Source organism: Nyctereutes procyonoides, unplaced genomic scaffold (assembly GCF_905146905.1).
Source record: "Nyctereutes procyonoides isolate TBG_1078 unplaced genomic scaffold, NYPRO_anot_genome, whole genome shotgun sequence".
NCBI lineage: Eukaryota > Metazoa > Chordata > Mammalia > Carnivora > Canidae > Nyctereutes > Nyctereutes procyonoides.
Window position 1 is genome coordinate 33,312,238 of NW_026575140.1, and position 24,068 is coordinate 33,336,305.

Sequence of the window (24,068 nt, forward strand, 5' to 3'; positions counted from 1 at the left end):
AAAAAGTAATATGCTCAAATGACATGACCTTATATGTAAGAAATCCAAGAAATCCACTAAGAAAACAATTAAAACTAATAAATGAATTAAGCAAGGTTGCAGGGTACAAGATTGATATTTTAAAAATCAACAGTATTTCAGGGATCCCTGGGTGGCTCAGCAGTTTAGCGCCTGCCCCTTTGGCCCGGGGCATGATCCTGGAGTCCCAGGATCGAGTCCCACGTCGGGCTGCCTGCATGGAGCCTGCTTCTACCTCTGCCTGTGTCTCTGCCTCTCTCTCTCTGTGTCTCTCATGAATAAATAAATAAAATCTCTTTAAAAAAATAAAAATAAAGATCAACAGTATTTCTACACACTGGCAATAATTTGAAAATGAAATTAAGGAATGGGGAATGGGCTAACTGGGTGATAGACATTAGGAGGGCATGGGATACAATAAGTACTGGGTGTTATATAAGACTGATGGATCACTGAACTCTACATCTGAAGTTAATAATACACTGTATGTTGATTAATTGAATCTAAATTAAAAAATAAAATGTTGGGGTACCTGGGTGGCTCAGTCAGTGAAGCATCTGCTTTCAACTCCTGTCATGATCTTAGGATCCTGGGATCAAGTCCTGAATCCAGCTCCTTGCTCAGCAGGAAGTCGTCTTCTCTCTCTCTCCTTCTGTCCCTCCCCACCACTCATTCTCTCCCTCTCTCAAACAAATAAATATTTTAACAACAAAAAAGTTGACTTTTAAAAATGCTCATTCCTGGGACACCTACCAGGGTGGCTTAGCTGTTAAGCGTCTGTCTTCCGGCTCAGGGTGTGATCCTGGAGTCCCAGGATCGAATTCCACATCTGGCTCCTACATGGAGCCTGCTTCTCCCTCTTCCTGTGTCTCTGCCTCTCTCTCTCTCTGTGTGTCTCTCGTGAATAAATAAATAAAATCTTTTAAAAAAATAAAAATAAAAATGCTCATTGCAGAAAAAAGAAAATCAAATTAAGAAATCTGTTTCATTTACAATAACATCAAAAATAATAAAATACTTAGGAATATATTTAATAAAAGAAGTGCAAAACTCACACATTGAAATCAACACAGCACTATTCAAAGATATTAAATAAGTTCTAAATAAATGAAAAGCTATCCCATATTCATGGAACAGAAGGTTAAATATCATTAATTCTTACTTTCTTTTTTTTTTATATATTTTTTTTGAATTTTTATTTATTTACGATAGGCACACAGTGAGAGAGAGAGGCAGAGACACAGGCAGAGGGAGAAGCAGGCTCCATGCACCGGGAGCCCGACGTGGGATTCGATCCTGGGTCTCCAGGATCACGCCCTGGGCCAAAGGCAGGCGCCAAACCGCTGCGCCACCCAGGGATCCCTAATTCTTACTTTCATTAATATCATTAACCAATACTTTCCAAATTGACTTTTAGATTCAATGTAATCACTATCAAAATTCCAGCTAGGAGGGACACCTGGGTGGCTCAGTGGTTGAGCAGATATCTGCCTTTGGCTCAGGATGGGATCCCAGGGTCCTGGGATTGAGGCCCACATCGGGCTTCCCTCAAGGAGCCTGCTTCTCCCTCTGCCTCTCTCTCTGTGTCTTTCGTGAATAAATAGATACAATCTAAAAAAAAAAAAATTCCAGCTAAGATTTTTGCAGAAATTGACAAGCTGCCTCTAAAATTCATATGGAAATTCAAGCAACTCAGAATATCCAAAATGGTCTTGATAAAGAAGAACAAAGCTGTAAGACTCAACCTTCTAATTTCAAAACTTATTATAAAACTACAGTAATTAAGATAGTTTGGTACTAGTATGAGATTGAGGTTAGACATAGTGATTGGTGGAATAGAAATGAGAGTTCAAAATAGGCCATCATATTTACTGTCAGTTGATTTTCAGCAAGAATGCCAGGACCATCCAATAGGGGAAAGAACAGTCATTTCAACAAATGTTGGGACATCTCGTTATCCACATCTTTCCTCACAGCATACACAAAAATTAGCTCAAAATAGATGCTACACATAAATGAATGAGCTAAAACTTTTATAAAATTTTTAGAAGAAAATGATCTTGGTTGATAAAGGACCTTAGGCAAAGCCTTTCCAGGTATGATATTTTTTTTAAGATTTTTATTTATTTATTCATGAAAGACACACACACACACACAGAGAGAGAGAGGTAGAGACACAGGCAGAGGGAGAAGCAGGCTCCACGCAGGGAGCCCGATGTGGGACTCGATCCCAGGACTCCAGGATTGCATCCTGGGCTGAAGGCAGGCGCTAAACCGCTGGGCCACCCAGGGATCCCCCCCAGGTATGATAGTAAAGCATAATGACAAAAGAAAAATAAATTGAACTGGGGGATCCCTGGGTGGCTCAGCGGTTTAGCACCTGCCTTTGGCCCAGGGCATGATCCTGGAGTCCCGGGATCGAGTCCCACGTTGGGCTCCCTGCATGGAGCCTGCTTCTCCTTCTGCCTGTATCTCTGTCTCTCTGTCTCTCTCTGTGTCTCATTAATAAATAAATAAAATCTTTTAAAAAAAAAGAAAAATAAATTGAACTTAATAAAAATGTAAAAATACCTCAAAGGACATTATCCAAAAACAGTAAAAGACAGGAGAAAACATTGCATAACATATATGTTATGTTACATACATGTTATATATAACATAACAAAACGTATGTTATGTTATATATATATACCGGGCTGCCCGGTATTTTCTTTATATATAATATACAAATACATATTGATAGGTATTTATATATATATATATATATATATATATATATATATAAAATATATAATAACTCTCAACTCAATAATAAAAATACAAATAACTCAACTAAAAATTGGGTGAGAAACCTGAATGGACATTTCTCTAAAGATATATAAGTGGCCAACAAGCACCTGAAAAGATACTCAACATCATTAGCCATCATGGAAATTTAATCCAAAACCACAGTGAGATACCACTTCCCACTCACTTGGATAACTACAATGAAAAAGACAGAGGGGCACCTGGTTGACTCAGCTGGTGGCTCTTCATCTCTCAGGGTTATGAGTTTGATCCCCACATTCGGTGTAGAGATTACTTTAAAAATAATAAAAATAAGGCAGCCCCAGTGGCTCAGCGGTTTAGCGCCACCTTCAGCCCAGGGTGGGATCCCGGAGACCTGGGATAGAGTCCCATGTCGGGCTCCCTGCATGGAACCTGCTTCTCCCGCTGCCTGTGTCGCTGCCTCTCTCTCTCTCTCTCTCTCTGTGTGTGTGTGTGTGTGTGTCTCTCATGAATAAGTCAATAAATAAAATCTTTTAAAAAATAATAAATTAAAAATTAAAAAAAATACAGGGGTGCCTGGGTGGCTCAATTGATTCAGGTCATGATCTCAGGGTCCTGGGATCCAGCCCTGTGGTCAGACTTCTGGCTTAGTGGCAAGTCTGCTTCTTCCTCTTCCTCTGTGCCCTTTCTCTCTCTCAAATAAATAAAATCTTAAAAAAAAAAAGAAACAAGGCATGCAAGGAAACTGGAACAACATGTTTAAAATACTAAAAGTCAAAACTATTAACCAAGACTCACCCATGCCTATATGGTCAGTTGATTTTCAACAAAGTTGCAAAGACAATTTAGGAGAGAAAGGAGGCTTTTCAACAAATAGTGTGGGAACAACAGGATGGGACATCTAAGTGCAAATTAAATAACTTGGATCTCTACCTCACACCATATACACAAATTAACTCAAAATGGATTATAGACCTAAAGACAAAATCTAAAACTTTTTGGGGAAAACTTAGGAAATCTTTGTGAACTTTGGTTAGGCAAAGATTTCTTAGCCGCAACACCAAAAAAAAAAAAAAAAGAAAGAAAAAAAGAAAAGAAAAAAAATTTCCATGAAAGACAAATGGGTAAATTGGAATTCATGAAAATTAAAAACCTCTGCTCTTCAAGAGATATTGTAAAGAAAACAAAAAGATGAACCATAGACTAGGAGAAAATATTTTCAAATCACATATCTAATAAAGAACCTATATGCAGGGGATCCCTGGGTGGCGCAGCGGTTTGGCACCTGCCTTTGGCCCAGGGCGTGATCCTGGAGACCCGGGATCGAATCCTACATCGGGCTCCCGGTGCATGGAGCCTGCTTCTCCCTCTGCCTATGTCTCTGCCTCTCTTTCTGTGACTATCATAAAATAAATAAAAATTAAAAAAAAGAAAAAAAAAAGAACCTATATGCAGAACATATAAAGAACTCTGAAGACTCAATAATAGGAAAGCAAATAACCATGTTAAGAAAATGGGCAAGGGACACCTGGGTGGCTCAGTGGTTGGGCACCTGCCTTTGGCTCAGATTGTGATCCCAGGATCTGGGATCAAGTCCCACATTCGGCTCCCTGTGAGGAGCCTGCTTCTCCGTCTCTGCCTCTCACTCAGTCTGTGTCTCTCATGAATAAATAAATCTTAAGAAAAAAAAAGGGCAAAAGATTTAATCAGTTATTTCATAGACGAAGATCTATGGATGACAAACACATGAAAACATGCTCCACATCACTTGTCATTAAGGAAATTAAAATTAAAACCACTATGAGAGGGACGCCTGGTGGCTCAGAGGTTGAGCACCTTCAGTTCAGGGCATGATCCTGAGGTCCTGGAATTGGGTCCCACATCAGGCTCCCCGCAGGGAGCCTGCTTCTCCTCTGCCCATGTCCCTGCCTCTTTCACTGTGTCATGAATAAATAAATGTTTTAAAATTAAAAAAAAAAAACCACAGAGATGCCACTGTATATCTATTAGAATAATTAAAAAGACCGACCATACCAAGTGTTGACAACGATGTGGGGCAACTGGAACGTTCATATATTTCTAAGAATTTTTTTTAAGATTTTATTTATTTATTCATGAGAGACAGAGAGAGAGAGAGGCACAGACACAGGGAGAAACAGGCTCCATGCAGAGAGCCCAACATGGGACTCAATCCTTGTCTCCAGGATCACATCTTAGGCTGAAAGCAGTGCTACACCGCTGAGCCACCCGGGCTGCCCCGTTCATACATTTCTAATGGGAACAAAAACTCGTACCCACACTAAAAAATAGTTTGGCAGTTTCTTAAAAGTTAAACACACACCTATCATATAACCTAGCCCCTCCACCCTAAGTGTTTACCCAAGAAAAATGAAAGCACATGTCCACACAGACTTAAACACAAACATTCACAAAAGCTTTATATATAATAGCTCCAAAATATTCATCATGATGAACATTCAAAATTTTCATCAGCAGGCAGCCCCGGTGGCGCAGCGGTTTAGCGCCGCCTACAGCCCAGGGCGTGATCCTGGAGGCCGGGATCGAGTCCCACCTCGGGCTCTCTGTATGGTGCCTGCTTCTCCCTCTGCCTGTGTCTCTGCCTCTCTCTCTGTCTCTATGAATAAATAAATAAAATCTTAAAAAAACAAAACAAAATGTTCATCAGCAGGTGAATGGATTAATAAGTTATGGTATATCCAACAATGAAATACTCCATGTTAATACATAAAAAAAGAGAGGCGCCTGTGTAGCTCAGTCAGTTGAGCATCTGACTCCTGGTTTTGGCTCAGGTCACACTCTAAGTGAGATGCAGCCCTATGTCAGCTCTGTGCTGGGCTGGAGTCTGCTTGAGATCCCCTCTCCCCACTCATGCTCTCTAAAATAAGTAAATAAAGTCTTTTAAAAAAAGAACTGTTATATTGTTATATATAATGGATGAATTTCAAATTATGCTGAGTGACAGAACTTAGACACACTGTACAAAGTATATACTTTATAATCGATTTTACTTAAAGTTCTAGACACTGTCATCTAACTATTGCAGATTGATGGTCAGCTTGGCAGTAGGGAAGAAGGCATTGCCAATGGTACAGGAGCCATTAGGGGTGATGGGCATATTCACTCTCTGGATTGTGGTGATTGCTCCCTGGGCATCACAAATGTCAAAACAAAGCAAATTTTACAATCAAATATGTGCAGTTTATTATATATAAATTGTACCTCAATAAAATTATTTTTACAAATGTTAAAAGCCCCATAATTTGTGTAAAACATTGAAGATTGGCACGTAACAGCTTCTCATTGACAGTTGGCTCTTATTTTTCAGTGCTTACTGTCACAATGTCAAGGGCTCACAGGGGGCCACACAGCTTCAGGAGAGGAGACTCCAGGCCTCCCCTAAGTATCCATCCCCCCCAGACCAGAGTGGGAAGGGCTGAGCTCTGTCTGCTTCCAATGGAGTCCTGGTGCCCTCATGTGGCCCCAAGGGGTACAGCAGGCTGCCTTCCCTGTAACCTCAGTGTCCTGAGGCCCGGCTTCCTGCTCTGTTCTTGCTCCCCGCTTTATGGCATGTGTGCCCAACTGCCCATCGTCCATCCACTTGTTACCCCTGGTCCAGGTCTACACCAGACATCCCTTAACTGCCCCCAAGAAGGGAGTCCTCCATGATTGGATGGGAAGGAAGAAAGGGGAGGCTCAAGGTTGAGCTCAGTCCTCACATGTCCTCCCAGGTGAGACCCTTCTCTCCATCACCCTAGTCCACCTTCTCCCTCCTCACAGCCTCAGAGCCAGCCTCCCTGCCTCTCTCCCTTCAAGCTCTGTATTATCTTCTTCTAGGTCAGCTGGGCAATTATTGAAAAGCCCTTGCCCCAAACCCTCCAAACCCCCCTCATCTTGTAGGGCTCCAATACCGTGTGGGGCTGTGGGACTGTGGAGCTGTGCCTCTGTAGACAGATCCATACAAGTGTGCGACCTGGGCCTTGACATGGCACTGGGCCAACTAGGTGTCCACACGGAAACAAAAAGGTATGATACGACCCCATCACCTACCATCCACAAAAATCAACACCAAGTGGATTGCTGATCCAATGTGAAAGGCAAAGCAACAAAGCTTTAAACCAATATGCAAGGGTCTCTTCATGAAATCTTTATGACTTTGGGGCAGGCAAAGGGTTTTTCAAAGAACAGAAAAGGGCCACCTGGGTGGTTCAGTGGTTGAGCGTCTGCCTTCGGCCCAGGGCATGATCCTGGGGACCTGGGATTGAGTCCCATGTCGGGCTCTCTGCATGGAGCCTGCTTCTCCTTCTGCCTTTGTCTCTGCCTCTCTCTCTCTCTCTGTTTCTCATGAGTAAATAAATAAAATATTTTAAAAAAGATTTCTGTTTATCAAAAGGCACTGTGAACAGAGTGACAAGACAAAACTGAGGGAGAAGATATTGATAACACAGAGTCAGCCCACAGTTTATGTCCAGATGCTCAAGCCCTACAGATCAATAAGGAAAAGGCACATAAAATGGCAGTGGCATCAAGACATACCTTCACAGAAAAAGACATGTGAATTAACACTGCCATCTGGCTTGCATGGAGCCTCTAGAGTGCCAAGGTGACCAAGACAGTCGGTGCGGACGTGCAGCACACAGACTGCCCGAGTGTGTCCTGAGGTCGGAGCAAGTGCACAGACATTCAGGAAAACTGCTGGGGAGTGTCGTCTGAGGCTGAACACGCACACCCTCTGGCCCAGCCCTCTGACCTCTCCAAAACCACGCACACAGGTTTTCCAAAAGAAATGTTCTGGATTGTCTGTAGCGTCATTATTTTTAATAGCTGCAAAGTGGAAACAACCCAAATTTCTATCCAGGGAGACATGATGCAGAGACGTGTACATTCACACATGCTCCACTCTTGGGGGTGAAGCTGACAGCACAACTCCTGACATGCCTCACTCCAAAGCATGGTGAGGCTCAAAGGAGGCCAACTATGAGATCATAGAAAATATACATATTGGTTTCTGCTCTCCATTCCCAGTACAGAGCTATTGAAACCTTATAAATTTGTAAGTGACAAGAGTACCAGGACCATCTTTTGTTCTAATGAGGCAATTCCAGGTGGGCTCTTGGATAGGAATGGTCATCAGAAAGACCAGCCCCCCATCTTCCAGAGAGGGGAGAGGGGCTGGAAATGGAGTTAATGAGCCATCATGCCTATGTGAAGAAGCCTCCAGGGACACCTGGGTGGCTCAAGGGTTGAGCTCCTGCCTTCGGCCCAGGGCATGATCCTGGAGTTCTGGGATCGAATCCCACATCGGGCTCCCTGTAGGGAGCCTGCTTCTCCTTCTGCCTATGTCTCTGTCTCTCTCTCTCTGTGTCTCTCATGAATAAATAAATAAAATCTTAAAAAAAGAAGCCTCCATAAAATCCCAACAGTATGGGGTTCAGAGAGCTTCCAGGTTGGTGAACATGTGGAGAACAGCCCCCTGGACAGGGGACGGAAGCTCCATGCCCTTCCTACATACCTCACCCTATCCATCTCTTCTATCTGGCTGTTCACCTCTACCCTTTATCGTATCCTCATACAATAAACTGATAAACCTAAGTCAATGTTTCCCTGACTTCTGAGAGCTGCTCTAGTGAATTAATCGAATCCAAGGGGGAGGGCTCATGGGGAACTCTGGTTAGTAGCCAAGTTGTTCGGAAGTTGTGGATGACCTAAGGACCTGCTGCTTGTCACTGGCATCTGAAGGAGGCTGAGCCCTTCACCTGTGGGGTCTGTCTCCAGGTAGAGGGGGTCAGAACCACGTTCAACTGTAGGACACCAGGTTGGTATCAGAGAGACAGAAGGGAAGCGTTTGTGTGCGTAGTGCTGGAGACTCGGAGGAGAACAATATAAGAAGGAAACTGGGTTTTCTTTTTCCACAGACACAGAACAGTTCTTAGGGCACAATTCCACTTGTATAAAGTTCATTACAGGCCAGGCTGGCCAGAGGTCCAGGATGGCCAGGGGGCAGATGTCAACAGGTGGCTCCCCTCCTGGGTGGATCTGGCAGCAGCTACCCCTGTGCTCATCATTTGCACCCTTCCTGCACGGGGGATATGCCACCTAGTTTCCTGGAATCAAAGCACTCCAGCCTCTCTCATCCTGTGTGTGAAGTTGATCCCTCCATCATCACCCTCGCAGCCTTGGCCCTTGTGGTCTCCCATCCAGTGAAGCTTGTCCCTCTGGCCCTTGAAAGCCATCTCCACAGAGAAGTCTCCAGCCCTTCCAGGGCACCTATTCTCTCCTCAGGGCTTCCTTCTTACATTATGCTGCTGTCAGAAATGGTCTCATTTACCTATTTGTTCAGATGTCTCCTAGCCTGGAATCCACAAGTGTGTGTGTCACAGGGACCTGCGTGGGGATGGCCAACATCAGCCCCAAGATCAGGATGGCTTAGAGAATGGCTGAGAGTAGGGGCTTTGCAACCCAGCTCTGCCATTTCCCAGCTGTGTGGTCGTGTGCAAGTCTCTTGCCCTCTGTGTGCCCCACCAAGCTCAACTGTGAAAAAAGAGTCCTTCTTGTGACCCCTCTCAGGATAGACAAGTTTTAGGAAAAGTGCTCATGAGGGCCTGGAGGAGGAGGTAATATTCCAGAGGCCCATCTCTGAGTCCCTGACACACTTGGTGGCTCTACTCTTAGTGGCTGGTTTACCCTGGGCGCGGGGGGTGGGGGTGGGGCAGAGTGGGGTATAGGAGGGGTTGGGAGGGTGGCGCAACATCAGACTCTCTTTCTTGGAGGATTAGACTCTGTGCTGCTACCTCCTTCTTGGGCCCATTTATAGGAGCCTAAGTCAGGAGAGAAGCTGGTGGGGAATAACCCCACTTTCCACCCCTGAATCCTCCTAACCCTCTCTAGAGGCCCAAGGCCCATACTCCCTGGGCTTCCTGCAACCAAGAGCCCTAAATAATCCCACTGATCCCTTGAGCCTCACTGACAGTTTCAGTGATGCTGCTGGAGGAAGGGCCAAGGAGCCTCTTGAGGCCAGAGGCCAGAGGTGCAAGCCTTGCTCCACCCCTAGTCAGCAACACCTTTAGGAATGTTCTGGAATGGTGATTTTCCACTTATCACTCTGCAATCCTCACAGGTAACAGAGAAAAGCCCTAAGACCCAGAAGGGCCTGGGTTGGTGGAGAGAGAGAAGATGGAGCTGCTGGCAGAGGGCCTGAGGTCTCATAGCAGGTGAGGCTACTTTAAGAGGAAAGGTCAGCCTGGGCCAAGAGATGAAATGCAGAGTGGCCTTCAGTTTGGAAACGGGAGGCCCGTGCAGGACTGGTTGCAGGTCAGCATTCTCTGGCCGGTATCTGACCTGACTAGGAAGGCGTCCCTCACAGAGCTGGAAGCGCCTCAAATGCCATCTATTTGTGGCCTGGACCCTGAGGACTGGCAGGAGACATGTGACCTCAGGGATGGAGTATTTTTGATAGTGGGGGTGGGGCCTGTGTGGTGAGCCCAGCACCACGCTGCTCTGGGACAGGCAGCTCAGACGCCCAGCTCCACAGCCCTGGCTGGCCACAGGGGCCCAGGTATGACACCGTTGGTTTCTCATCCCCCCACCCTAAGAAGTCCTAAAGTCAGACAGCCCCAGAGGGGCTTCCCCAAGGGCCGGCAAGGAGGGCAAATTTCAGAGGTCAGGAAGCCACAGTGCTCTGGTCTCAAGGCATCTTCATCTCAACACTGGCCTGGCCAGAGGGACCTCCCACCTCCCTGGGTGTGGTGGTAACTGACCAAAGGCCAAAGAGCACTTCCTGTAGGAGGCTGAGACATTAGGGGCTCTCCAGAAGTTAGGGTCACCTTTGTTCCCTGAGCTGAGGCAGAAGGAGGGAGCTCTGCCAACTGGGCAGGTCTAGGTCAGGGGCACAGGCTTTGAGGATGGCCCTAGTGGTCCACTGGGACTTAGGAGGCTCGTTTCTGTTCTGAGACCTCTTGGCTAGGCAGGGGGCAGAACCGGGCGCTCCCTGATGACCCTGGGTGGGCTCTGGCCAGCACTAGTGTGACCTTGATGATTTCAGTGGATGCCCAGAAGCCTGTCCCAGCGAAGGCTGGTGGAAGGTCATCACCAGAGACTGGTCACCTGATGGACACTGTAGCCCCTCCTCCATGGCCAGCTGCCACCTGAGGCATCCTGGGACAGACCAGGGCTGACCATCATTCAGGTGAGTGACCAGTGCTGAGACTCCCAGTGAGTGACCCTTGAAGTGGGCTTTGCTGTGTGAAGTTTACTTTGGTCCCTGCAACTCCCGAGAAAGTTTAAAGAAGCGGAGCTGATCCAGTGGGATAGAAAATGCTCAAAGACCACTTCTTTAGACAAAAATTCACCCACAAGGAATCCTATGTTCTTAGTGTACTTCACTAATCTAAGCCCTCTGTGATTCTGGAATGTAATGATACATCATCACAAGGTTATCCCGGGGGTGAGTATGGACCGTGGGAACTGCAGGTTTCTAGTCTGGAGGAGGCTCAGCTTGGGAGCAGCTCAGCTTCCCTCAGGATTCCCTGTTTTGCTTTCCTTCAGAACGCAGATGGAGTGCTGGGCCCTAAGCCAAGGAGGTGGGGGCCCCCCACGAGTGTATGCTGGTTGGTGCCTGGAACCTGCACCCACGAAGACCCCGCCTGGCCTGGTGCTCTGCTGATCTGAGATGGAAAACTTCCAGTACAGCATTCAGCTGAGTGACCAGGATTGGGCTGAGTTTTCAGCCACAGCTGAGGAGTGTGGCCTCCTCCAGGCCAGCTTGGCATCTGGGGATGAACTCTTGTCCAGTGACATTGACCAAGGGGACAGGAGTGGCAGCAGTCCCCTTGGGCCTCCACCCCTTCTCGAAGGACAGCCGGGCTCTCAGGGGAGGGGCTGGCCCAGCTTCAAGAAGGAGGACAAGGCAGCCACCCGGCCACTGGTCAGCAGGTCTTGGCATGAACCTGGCTTGGCCCTGGGGGCCGATCAGCAGATGCCCAGCACGTCCACACTGTCAGAAGCTTTGCTGTCCCTCGGATCTGACGCCGCCCCTCCAGGCCAGAGCTCGTCCCTTCTAGGGCCAGTGTCTTCCAGAGACAAGATGCAGAAGCTTCTGCAGGGGCCGGCCTCCCAGGGCCTTGCCCCTAGTCCCTCTGGCGAGCCTCCTCAGAGCTCTGAGTCTCCCGGCTGCAGCACTGCTCCCCAGAGGCCCCCGGGTAGCCCAGGAGCCCTACCATGCAGCCCGAGCCGAAAGAAGAGGCGCTCTGCTGGAGCCAAGGGAGGCAGGTGCTTGAGCACCCCAGACTCTGCTCGCACCCAGCTGGGTTCCCTGCTGCTTGCTGATGTCAAGCCCAAGGAGGATCTTGGCCTGGCTGGGTCCAGGCGGAAGGGTCTCTCGGCTGAGACAGCAGAGCAGACAGCAGGAACCGGGCAGGATGAACTGGGTCCAGACTCTGCAGGAGCCCCTGCACAGGTGACCAGGCAAGGAACAGATCTGGATCTGTCTACACCTGTCCCTACGACCGAACAAGGTACAGACCTACTCAGAATGACCTCTACAGCTAAGCTACATACCATGTCCACACCTCCCCAGGAGACTCATGCAGATATCTCAATGGCTAAGTCAGATGTGGCTCTGTCTACACATGCCTCCAAGCTTCAACCTGACATGCCTCTGTCTACACCTATCTCCAAATCTAGACTGGACATGGATCTGCCTATGCTAGGCCCAGTGGTTAAGCTGGAGGTGGATTCATCTACACTTGCTTCGCCTCACCTTGTTTCTAAGGCCCAGCCTGATGTGGGTGTGTCTACACCCACTCCCATTCCCCAGGCTGGGCCAGATGAGGTGAAGGTGGAGGTTGCCCCAGTGGCCAAGTTGTGTTTGAGCCCTGTTGTGTCTCCAGGAGGACCCCAAGAGAAGCCCAGAGAGGAGGAGGCTTCAGCAGGTACCCCTGGACATCACTCAGGGGAGCCCCCACTAGGCCCTGTCCAAGCACCCAAGAAGAAGAAAGTGCGATTTTCCATGGCTGTGCCCAGTCCTGAGGAGCCAGGTTCAGGGGACACCTCACCACCTTCACCAGCCACAGCCCAGCCCTCATCCCCCAGGACCACAGTGGGGGCCCGAGGGGGGCCTGGAGCCTGGGACGCCATGGCTGTGGGGCCCCGGTCTCCGCAGCCTCGGATCCTCAAACACCTGCCTCCGCCTTCGCCCTCTGCTTCAGTGGGGCCCAGGCCCAGGAGCAGCTTTGCAGTGACCCTCCCGGAAGCCTATGAGTTCTTGTTCTGTGACACTATTGAGGAGGAGGATGAACAGGCTGAGGAGGAGGCAGAAGCTGGCCAGGCCTTGGCTGAAGTACAGTGGCCAGACACGTGTGAGTTCTTCTTCCAGGACTGCCGAGCCCAGAGGTCCGGGCCCCGGGGGAGCCACTCTGTGGCCCAGCCCCCACCAGCGGAGCCTGTGCCTGCCCCTCCCCCTGGAGACCCTGTGCCCATCTCCATCCCCGAGGCCTATGAACACTTCCTTGGAGAGGACTCTTCAGGGGGCCTGCTGGAGCTGGCTGCCTTTCTCCAGCGGCCGGCCACCGAGCATGCCAGCTTGGTCCCCTGGGGAGTGGGGCCTGGCACCCTACCAGAGCCCAGCCCAGCCACAGCAGAGCAGCTCAGTCTGGCAGTCAAGCAAGCAGGTGCGTGTCGCGTGGGCCCCATGGGCTGTCCAGGGCCTGGGAACATACTGTCCAGGGAGTTCAGCCAGGAGGGCCGTTGGGGAGAGGCAGGCTAGGACCCTGAGTCACGAGCCGGGGAAGGGGGCTTGGGGATGATCTGGGAAGGATGGACTAGCCTACGTCGGGCAGACTAGGCCAGACACTGCAGCCACTCAAGGATTTGTGCCCACATGGACCATCATTCTGTGTTCAGGCCCAGATGAAAGCAGAGCCCTGGTCTCTAGCCTCTAGCGTGGTAGACACAGGAACAGCTTCCACTCAGGCCTTGCTGCTGGCCAGGTCAGGCACAGTCCCCCTGGAAGATATTTTACAAACCAGGAAAAGAATCCCCAGAGGCAACTCGCTCAAGTCAGCTTGACCCAACCCTGCCACACGCTATTCTGTGTCTTGGGATGGAGGTGTCCTAGGGAAGATGTGACTTAGACAGCCTGTCTAGGATACAGGGGTCTGAGTGGAGCGGCCAGAGCACAGAGCATGCTTTTCTCTCCTAGGGGAACCCCGAGATCTTCTCACCTCATTCACCTTCAGCCAGAATGACATGTGCTTGGTGTTTGTAGCCTTTGCTACCTGGGCTGTGAGAACATCAGATCTCCACACCCCAGATGCCTGGAAAACAGGTTTGGGGGCCTTGAGGGAGGAGCGGGCTGGTGCCCAGGGGGACCAGTTCCAGCCTCACCTGCTGGGCCAGCAGGGATGAGGGGTGCATGAAGAGGCAGATCTCCCTCTGACCCTGCTCCTCTCATTGCTGACCCACTCTTCACCTGGCTGGCCTGCTCTCACCCTTTGAGGGCCAGGCCATATGCAGGTGGAGGGTGGTGACCAGGCCAGAATGGAGCTGGCACTTACAAGGCTTTGTGTTTCTCTTGCAGTCTTGTTGGCCAACATCGGTACCATCTCTGCTATCCACTACTTCCGCCGGCAGGTGGGGCAGGTTCGCCGCAGCCGCAGCCGCAGCCGCAGCCACAGCCGCAGCCCCAGCCCCAGCCCCAGCTCTTAGAACATAGTAGGCTCCATTCAGGAAAACACAAGACAAAGAAATGGCCACAGGTGCTGAGGACGAGATGCTGCCCTCAGGTCTTGCCCTTTGCCCCCTGTGTTCTATGGCATCTAGGAAGGAGCCAGTGTCCTTGGTCCTGCTCCCTTGGATTCCACCCAAAGTTCTAGCCAGAGGCTAAGGTGAAGGCTATGCTCCACACGTGGAAGGAAGGAGATTCCCAAAGGCTGGGTGGGTAGGTGCTAAGCAAGGAGCTGGTCAGTAAAGTGTCCAGATTAGCTAATAAGAACATAGGGTGCCAATGAAACTAGAATTTCAAACACGCAGTACTTGAGATGTATTTGTACTAAATTATGTGTGGTTTATCTGAAATCAAACTTAACTGGGTGCCCTAAATTTTATTGGGTCATTTAGTTAGGGGGCAGAGGCAGGATAGGGCGTTGGAACTAGAAGGTATCAGAGAAGCAGCAAGGCCAGCTGGAAATCTGGGCAGGGGACAAGAGTGAGGAGACTGAATGGCCTTCGGGCTTGGAGGGGGGTGTCCCAGGGACTCTCTGCCCTGTTGACAAGTGGGCTGGGGTAGTAAAAGCCTCTAAGGCCTCCTTGGCTCCTGCCTAAGACAGTGAACAGGTAGGGTGGCCCCAGTGGCCCCTGCAGGGTGGGGGTCTATAGGGCAGAAGCTGGAGCCCCTCCTCTGGGGAATCCCGGATGAGGTGCAGAGACGGAAATATGGTGGTATCAGATAAAGGGATTGGACATTTGGGATTGTCCCAGGGCTTTGAGGAGATGGGGCAAGAAGGTGGGTGGGAGGATGGTGGTAGCAGAGCAGTTGGAGGCCACCAGGCTGGGTGCCGGGTGAGCATGCATACAGGGCCCCCAGGATGGGGGACGCCTGACTGCTGAGAGGAAAATGCATGGACACACAGCACAAATAAAATCTTCTCTTTCTTTCTTGTTCAGTCTCTTGTCAGTTTCTCCAACCAGACTCAGCCCACCGACATTCACCCTGAATACCCTTCTGTCTCGGTCATGTCTCAGGCTTTGCTGACCACCTGCCCTTGTGCTCTCTGACCCTCACTAACCTGACTGTTCAGCCCTCTGACCTTCACACCTGCACCGTTCTCCCCCCGCCAGGTAAAGCCAGCATCTAGTGGCCTCCTTCAGTCCTTCCCTGGAGGAAAGGTGGAAGTCTGGTCTGATGTGGGTACAGCCCTGTCGCCAGGCCATCTTCAGTATGAGGCTGTCCTCCTGGCCTCTCCAGAGCCCAGGGAAATTCATAGTTCTGGAGACCCCTTCACCCTGCTGGGATCAGACACTGACTCAGCATTGAATGGCAGTCAGGTGTTGGATGCCGGCCAGCCTGTGGCCCTACAAAGAAAGAGCCAGGCTCTGTGCTCTGCTCTAGACCCCCACTCCAGGATCCATGCTGGCAGGTGGTTCTGAGAACCAGCTGCCCAGAGGCCATCAGATCCACTGGATGAGCCCCCCTCCAGCCTCAGGTTCTCCTCGGGGCCACCGCTGGTGGGAGAGAGATGAAGCTTTGTCCAAGATGTTGTCATAGCTTGTGGGGGGATGGCCACCTGGTGGGGAGGACAGAGATGCATGTGTCTTCAAGGAAGCAGCACCCAGAGCTCCCCTCAGAAAGAGGCAAGGGCCCTCACTCACCTGAGGGAGGCAGCGGGGGGTTGGGTGAGACGTCCCTCTGAGGGGAGACCTGAGAACCCCAACCATGAGTCTGAGAGTTGAGCCCTGGGGGAGGAGACTTGAAGACCTGCCCATGAATCTGGCAGATCCCAGCCCTACATTTTCCTCCTGGTTGTACATTGTCCATTCCTGCCTCCATCCCCACCCCTGCACTGCCTCCTGTCCTTGGTCTCGGCTGGCCCTGTCTTCCTGTTTGCATCTCTCCTGCTCCCCCAGGATCACTGAGGCCCAACACTATTTCCACCCCCACCCACCCACCCACAGAACATCTTGCCCGGCAGGGGCGGAGGCGGCTACTCACATGCTGAGGGGAGCCCAGGTGTGGTGGCCTCCGGCCCTTGACGGAGCCTCGGTGCCTCTGGGAGGCTCTAGGCTGTGGGGCTCCCTTCTTGGAGAGCAAGTGGGGAGCGGAGGGTCCGGAGCTGGAGTCGGAGACGGGCACGGACACAGAGATGGAGGGGAATGGGCTCGAGGACTCAGGTCCTAGTGAGCTCTGCACTGCGCTGAGGAACTGCCAGGAAATGGGTGCTGACCTGAGGTCCTGAACCGGAACCTCCATGGAGCTGAAGGACCCTTGCCCCCAGAATCCTGACCTGAGCAGACTTCAGGCTGTGGAAACATCCAGCCCTTTCTGTCACCCACAGGGAACTGACCTCATCCAGGCCCTGGACGTCTGTGATCTTGTGCTGGGAGTTAGCAGGTGGTGTGTAGGGATCAGCATAGAGTGGGGAGTGTGGGGTCCTCATAGGGTCGTCTGGGGCCTCAGAGTGGTCCTCTAGGCTCTGCTTGCTCAGCTGCAGGCAAGAGACACAAGAGACAAGTTTCCTGGAGCTGGAGGTGGCCTGAGTCCTCCCTTCTCTATGCAGGAAGGCCTCTAGGTGGCTCCAGGACCACCTGGGCCTGAGAGATGGAGGCCCGGGTGGGGGCTGGAGGGAGAACTGGGTCAGCGTGCTGGGCCCACCTTGTTCAGGTCCAAGTACAATGAAGTGGCCAGGCTGCGTCCCTCACCCCGGGCCTTGCTCCTGGGTGACCGGCTGCTGCTGCTCCGTCTCAGCTCTGCCCTCTGCCTGCTGATGCCGGTGCAGCCAGGGTTGGCCTGGTCCTGCGGGGACCAAAGACCTTCCTTCCAGAAGCTTCCCTAGGGCCCTGGCCCACTCAATGCTCTGAGGCTGCACAAAGTTCCCTCCAGGTTCTGCTTGCGATAGAGTGCCATGGGACCCAGTTTCCCTAACACAAACTGTCCTCGTGACCCCCTACCCTTTCCTTCTGCTGATTCCTCCCCACCCCCAGGTACTCACTGGTATTAGCTGGGCAGGGCAGCCTGCTGTGGATGTCACTGAGGACTCAGGGAGAGAGTGGCTGGTGTGGGTGGAGGGGGGTGCTGGGCACCCCGAGTCCCAGCTGGTTCGTCCATCTGAGGAGAGTGAGCCCCGGCCGCCACCCATGGCCTGGACAGCAGGGGGCAGGGAGCAGGGAGGTGAGACATCAGAGAGCAGGGCTTACCCTTCTGCCCAGGATGTGAGATATGGGGGCAGCCTCTCCCCTTGCTGATGCCTCACCTTTGTAGACACCCGCAGCCCCGGGAAGCGCTCAGGGCCCAGCAGTAGGGGGACTCCATCCCTGTGGGAGACAGTCTGCAGGCAGAGCAGCCAGTGGCTGTAGTCCTCGTAGCTGGCGCACACCACTCGGATAGTGTTGATGAAGCGGCCTAGGACACAGACGCTGTGAGGGGCCTGGCAAACAGAAAGCTCCCTGCACGGCCTCACTGAAGAGCTGGCTCATGCCCTCCCTCCCAGGCTGGGCCTCTGCCCACCTTCAATCAGGAAAGAGCGGATCTGCTTCTCCTTCTCTTCCAGGTTGATGTGGATGGCGCTGAGTGGGAGTTCCCCCTGTGCCAGGCAGTGATGAAAGATGGAGCCTTAGCCTGGGCCCATACTTCTGTCTCACCCTCCAGAGCTGGGCTGGGCCCTCGGATGGCAGGCAGAGGGCAAGGCAGGGCTAAGGCTGACATCCCCGAGGGAGGCCAGGGCTCCCTGTCTGTCCTGAGGGATCCCTTTACCCCTGGACTCTGGGTGGGGCCTTCATCAGCCAATGGCAAGCACTAGTGGAGGCTTCACTCCAGCCCCAGAGGACTCTCGTACACATACATGCACACACACACACACACACACACACACACACACACACACATGCCCGTGCATGCACACACCCCTCAGGCACCAGGAAAATGTCCACTCAAAAGTATAGGCCCCTCTCAGGGATACTGGGGCCCAGCACAAGAGTACCTCCCAGGAGTGGTTCTGCCCCCATGCCACCTCCCCACATGATAGTCCTGCTGGTGGTGGTGGACCCTTTAGGATGATAATGGGTGCTGAAGCACAGACCCCTCCTTGGCCACATCACAGCTGAGACAAGACTGACCAGGACAGCAGGCTGGGGGTGGGGGGGTGGGGCCAGCAAACTCTGTCCCAACAGGCCCCGAAATACAGGTTCCTCCTGAGCCACTGCCCTCTCCCACCCCCACACACAGGGTGTCTCCCTGGGGTGGGTCCACAGTGGGGAGGGACCCACCTTAAAGCAAAGGCCATCTGCTTCTTCGGAAAAGATAGCCAGAGATGTTGGGTACAGGACCAGGAACCGGTCCCATTGCTCCTGTGAAGAGGTCAAAGGGCAGAATGGGGCCTCAACCAGTGTGTGTGAGGGCCTGACCCTACTTGCTTCCTAAACTCCTCCCCATTTTCTGTGCCCTCCCCCATGTCTTCTTCCCACCTACCCTGTGCCCCCATCTCCTCCCACCCCTGGGTACTGCCCCACTCCCACCTGGCCACGCACCTGTGAGGGCAGATGCTGCAGCTTGACCCTCGAAGCACAGATGGCACTGCCCACCATTTGATGCCCTGATTCCATCCGCAGCTGGGTCAGACTGTGCTGCAGAGTCCAAGGCAGCTCATCCTCAGGGGCACCCTGGGGAAGGGGGATCAGGGGCAGGCAGAGGGTGTTGGCACAGGGGAGATAGGAAAAGGGCATGGGGGTTCCCAGCACTGACCTGAGGGGGTGCCAAGTGGCAGCGCTGCAACCCTCCCACGAGGGCTATCTGCTTTTCCAGGTGGAACAGCCAGTGGCCTAGCTCAGTCTGGCTGGGGCAGAGCACGTGAAGGGGAGCAGGCAGCGGGCCTGGGGGTAGAGGGGTGGAGTGGGCTGGGGCCAGCAGCCCACAGGAAAGGCCCCACCCAAGGGCTCTGTGCGTACCCCGGGGCCAGGACCAACAGCCACTAACAGGGCCACATTCACAGCTCTGGAGGTCTCCTGCCCGCTGCCCTGCACCCCACCCAGCTTGGTAAATGCTCATGCACCCACTGGAGGAAAAGCCTGGATCCCTCAGTGCATGCAGGGTCCCTCCAGTGTTCTGAAGCCCAGCCAGAGTCCAAGGTCACTGAGCAGCCCTCACGCCCCCCACACACCTGTGATCTGGAAGGCATGCTCTCTGGACCCCTCAAGCGGGCAGACACTCAGCTCCATCAGTGGTAACAGCCCCTGCCAGAGCATATGCGGGGAGGGGAGGGCTGGGGGACCCCTAGTGGGACTTGGATACCCACCTCAGAGGAGGCTGCTCTCTCCCTCTACCCCTAGCCTCCTCCTTTTGCCTATTTCCCCTCACCTGGAAGGTGAGTCCTTTGGAACCATGGGCCTGGAAGTAGAGGTAGGAGGGGAACAACTCCAGGTAGCAGTCGCTGACATCCTGGGGGAGAGTAGGGTTGCCTGTCTGAGGGGCTGGGGGGTGGGGGGCTGGCCCCAGGCTGGTACCCAAGCACCCCCCACTTGGCCCAGCCTGGCCCCACCTGGCTATGTTGGAATCGTAGCTGGACCTTGGCATAGTGTATAACCTTGCCCAGATTCCTCACAGGTACCCTCCGCCGCCCCTTCTTGAACACACTCAGGAATGGCTGTTCCAGGTTTTCTCGCTGGCTCTCCAGGCCCCGGATGTCCTGTGGGGAGCAGAGCTCAGGGGAGGGGGCCTGAGCTGGGCCGGCTGCCCCACCCATACATATAGCCACAGTTCTATGACCCAAAGGTTAGGAACATACACACAGCATCATTCGTAGCTACGGCACCCTCATACACGCTCCGAGCCTCTAACGTGGAGATAGTGGCAGCCTATACGTGTGAGCTCACTGTCTGTTAGTCATAAAACTGCACAGTCTAGAGCAGAGATGGTGAAGCCTGAACTCAACGGACATTCAACTCTTATTTTTGATATTTCCTAACTTGTAATACCTTCTTTTTGATTACTCAGCCTCCCAAGACTTGTGGGTCAGAGGATGTCTGAGGGGTGTCTGAGGGGTGTCTGAGGGAGACGATGCTCCAAACTCTCCCATGCCTCTCAGGTTGGCTATAAGTGTTTAACACCTGGGTCTCTGGGGGTGGGGGGCAATTTCCATGTAAACACTCCCACCAGTACCCATTTAAAGCTACCAGGACATCAGCTCTCGAGCACCTGTGCTGACTGCATCAGCACACAGCAGCAGGCCCCTCATCTCACCCATGGAGAAGGCCAAAGTCCCGGCAATGGCCCCAGGGGTCCTCTCGGATCTGCCCCTTCCCTACTCATTTTCTCATATCAGCCATAGGTGCCTTGGGACCTTTGTACTGGCTATTCCCTCTGACCAGACCACTCAGCCTAACTCTCTTCTCACCCATCAGGACACTGCTCACAACCCACCTTCTCCATGAGGACCTGTCTGAGTAACCTAACATTCCAGCCTTCCTGACCCCTCTGCATACCTCTTTCCTCCTTTATCTTTCTCAAGACTTGCCACATCTGGCTTCTCATATCTTTTACTTATCACCTGGTTCTGTCATGGAGATGGGAACACCAAGAGAACAGGGCCTTTGTCTATCTTGCCCACTGGCGTACCCCCAGAGGTAGGCTGGGTCTGGGATGCGCTGGGGGTTCGATGCTTGCCTGCTGAGGGGAGGGACTATTGGTGCCTACAAACATGTAGCCAATCCTGGCACTCAAAAGATCCTCTCTAATCAGGGACTCGATCATCAGACGGGAAGTCAGACGGGGATGGGTGATGACCTGACACCCTAGCTGGAAGAGCTGAGGTCTAGGGGCTCAGGGGTGAGTTGGGGAGGGGCCATGCTCCATTTGGGTGCTGGCAGGGGCTGCTTTGAGGGCTATTGAGCCCTGGCCAAGCTAAGCTGCCCCTTGGGCAAGCCCAGGAATGTGAGACCTTCCTGTCTCTGGGTGGGGCCTCCTGTACCCACACCCAGTGTGGCAAACAAGTCAGGGATGAGACCCACGAAAAATAGGCCATGGAGCAGGAAGGGCCATGAGGCTGTCCCTGTGGCCCAGGCTCAGCCTTAGGGCCCAGGGAGGAGGCAGGTAGGAGCCTTGGCAATTCTAGTTCATTTGTATACGCAGAACCCACCACAGGGCAGGGCCTAAGAAGTGGCTTCTCCCCCAGCCCCACCTCCCAGCTTCCAACGTGCCTGGTCCCCTCTTTTGCTACTATGTTTGTGCCAGAGAGGACCACCAGGGCCACATCTCACGTGATTCTACCCGGTTTACACGATGTGTCCTGGGCTTGGACAGAGAGAGTTGGGGTCTGAGATGCAGTCACATGGAGGGATCCCACTGCAGCCCAGCCAGACCCTGGACAGAAGTGCCCTGTCTACTTCTCTGAGGCAGCATACTTCCTCAAGCCAGCCCTTGCCTGCAGGGAGCCCTGGGACCTCAGTGGGCAGGAAAGGAGTCAAGCCTGGGCTTCCCAGCCTGATGGAAACAAGTTGGAAAGGTGGGCTCTGCAGGCTGCTTGGCCTCAAAGAAACAGTGTGAGGATGAGAGTGCAGGGTGGGAGCCCTGGCCCAGTGACAAATGTTCCTCCTTCTCTGGCTTGGGGTTAGATATTGGTATATCATTTCCCTCACATTCTAGGGCTTCTGCACATAGCAGAACCTCACCCTAACCCAGTGCTCTCCAGGTTAGGGAAAAGGGATGGGTGTCCCTCCCCTCTTAGCTGACCCTCAGCCTCTCAGGAGCTGGGCAGGGTGAGAGGAAGCAGCATTCAGCTCAGAGGTGGCCTAGCATGTGGGAGCCATGTCCTTGCTGTGTGGCTTTTGTAGGGGGCGGGGGGAGGGGGAGACAGTGGGCTCTTGTGGAATGAGGCAGTGGTGGAGGCCGACACCCCGGGGGGACAAACCAAGGCCTGGAGTGGGTGAGAGTCTGGCTCACTGTTCACCTGAAGCTCCTTACTGAGTGATGGCAGCAGGTAGAGGTTCACAGCCACACTATCAACACAACAGCCATGCCCACACAGCAACACGGATATAAGTGCTTGGTCCATCTCGAATGTGCCTGGACATGCAGGCAGACACCCGGGTACGGCTATGAGTGGAAAGCCTGGCCATGGTGCCCCCTCCAGCGTAGCACAGGGCTCCTGCAGGCCCCGCCTGTGGCCCGCCCCTGCTGGGTGCTCCTCACCCCACTGACTCAGTGTGTCTCAGTTTCGCTCTCTGCTCAGACTTTCGGCCAGATGAGCTCCCCAGGGCGGGGCAGTGTCTACTTCCTCACTTCATTCTGGATTGGATTCCCCCCAGCCAGGCTGGGTGAAGATAGGACAGGTACACACAATCACACAGAGACCACCACCACCGCACCCCTGTGAGCTGGGACACGCCCACCCGCCTGCTCACCGTCCCAGGGATGTAGTAGAAGATCTTGTCAGCAGTGGCGTCCTGGTCAGGACCGGCCTCGATGCCAAACAGGCCAGCCAGCTTCCTTGCGCCATCCTCTCTGGGGACAAGGGAAGGGGGGGCTCACAGCCTGGCCCCCAAGGCAGACCAAAGGACGTCCCGTGACCTAGTGACGGAGGCTGTGCCCCGCCCTCCCCTCACCTATTTCCCTTCAGCGAGGGCTTTCTGGAGAAGGAGGCCCGGAGCCTCCTAGGGGCCTGAGGGACGCAGTGGCTGTTTCCCATGGGTGGCGGTGGCAGCGGGCCCAAGTGGAGCAGGTCGACGGGTCTGGGTCCCTCTGTACTGAGCCTCCAGTCCTGCCTCCCAGGCGGAGCTTTAGAAGTCCTGCCCTTTCCCTAAGGGCTGGATGGGGGTGGAGCCTTCCTGGGAGGGACCTGGCCCTTACCTGGGCCCAAGCCTTTCAGTTCAGACCTGGGTCCTGCACACATGCAGGCCAGCCTGGAGTCAGGGTGCGGCGTTAGGGGGAAATCTCCCCTGGTCCAGCCAACAGCACCCATCTCAGTCTCCAATCTGTGTGGGAGGAGCCTCAAAGTCCAGGTTTGGAAGTAGTTAGCCTGCCTGTACTCAGGCTGGAGTTGCCTGGGGCCGGAGCTCCATGAGCCCAGGGATCCCTCCCCCTAATACCACCCCTCCCCACGGAGGACACACATCCTGTTTCCACCTAAATGCCACAGTCTGAGTCACCACTGACTGTAAGGAGGTGTGTGCTTGCTCTCAGCTGCTGAAATAGAAGTTTGCAACTTTGGGGAAGGGGAAGCCAGGACCCTCCCCTAACATCTCCAGCTTCAGCCCAAACCTCACCCCAGGCCAAAGTCCAAGGAGGCCACAAATGTCCCGGGTGCACTCAGAACCATCATGGTGAAGCAGGGATAGACTGTGCACATACCCTGCTCTCCAGAGCCCGGAATGACATGGGACCACGAGGGCCTCTCAGGACCAGGGTAACAGCAAATCACATTCCTGGCTGGGTGCTCGTCCACAACATCACAGCCCTGACCCACCCGGACATGATGATGCTGCCTCAAAGCCCCCAGATACCAAAGCAGAGCCTCAGCCCAGCTGCACACTTGTTTCCAGGCCCTCCTGGTCACCGCAGACAA

General features: G+C 52.8%; 2 protein-coding genes across 5 annotated transcripts; one reads left to right on the plus strand and one right to left on the minus strand.

Moving 5' to 3' along the window:
• The first annotated feature begins 9,933 nt into the window (after positions 1 to 9,933).
• On the plus strand, positions 9,934 to 14,683 carry PERM1 (PPARGC1 and ESRR induced regulator, muscle 1). 4 transcript variants are annotated; one of them, XM_055306641.1, is made up of 5 exons: positions 9,934 to 10,016; positions 10,847 to 10,990; positions 11,350 to 13,472; positions 14,003 to 14,128; positions 14,381 to 14,683. In XM_055306641.1, exons 3-5 carry the CDS (start codon positions 11,474 to 11,476, stop codon positions 14,506 to 14,508), a joined length of 2,253 nt encoding a protein of 750 aa, XP_055162616.1. In that variant the 5' UTR covers positions 9,934 to 10,016; positions 10,847 to 10,990; positions 11,350 to 11,473; the 3' UTR covers positions 14,509 to 14,683. The 4 variants fall into 4 exon arrangements, with proteins under 4 accessions (XP_055162616.1, XP_055162619.1, XP_055162618.1 ...); XM_055306642.1 differs by lacking the exon at positions 9,934 to 10,016 and adding an exon at positions 10,294 to 10,360; XM_055306644.1 differs by lacking the exon at positions 14,003 to 14,128.
• Positions 14,684 to 15,437: 754 nt separating this feature from the next.
• Positions 15,438 to 24,026, minus strand: PLEKHN1 (pleckstrin homology domain containing N1). Its single transcript, XM_055306650.1, has 16 exons — positions 23,110 to 24,026; positions 22,909 to 23,008; positions 20,049 to 20,195; positions 19,868 to 19,948; positions 19,671 to 19,743; positions 19,256 to 19,383; positions 19,042 to 19,173; positions 18,781 to 18,861; positions 18,023 to 18,098; positions 17,769 to 17,917; positions 17,508 to 17,657; positions 17,171 to 17,311; positions 16,863 to 17,003; positions 16,511 to 16,720; positions 16,171 to 16,219; positions 15,438 to 16,085 (listed from the first exon to the last, which is right to left on the minus strand). The coding sequence occupies exons 1-16, from the start codon at positions 23,190 to 23,192 to the stop codon at positions 15,970 to 15,972; spliced, it is 1,857 nt and encodes a 618-aa protein (XP_055162625.1). The 5' UTR covers positions 23,193 to 24,026; the 3' UTR covers positions 15,438 to 15,969.
• Between the last annotated feature and the right edge of the window lie 42 nt (positions 24,027 to 24,068).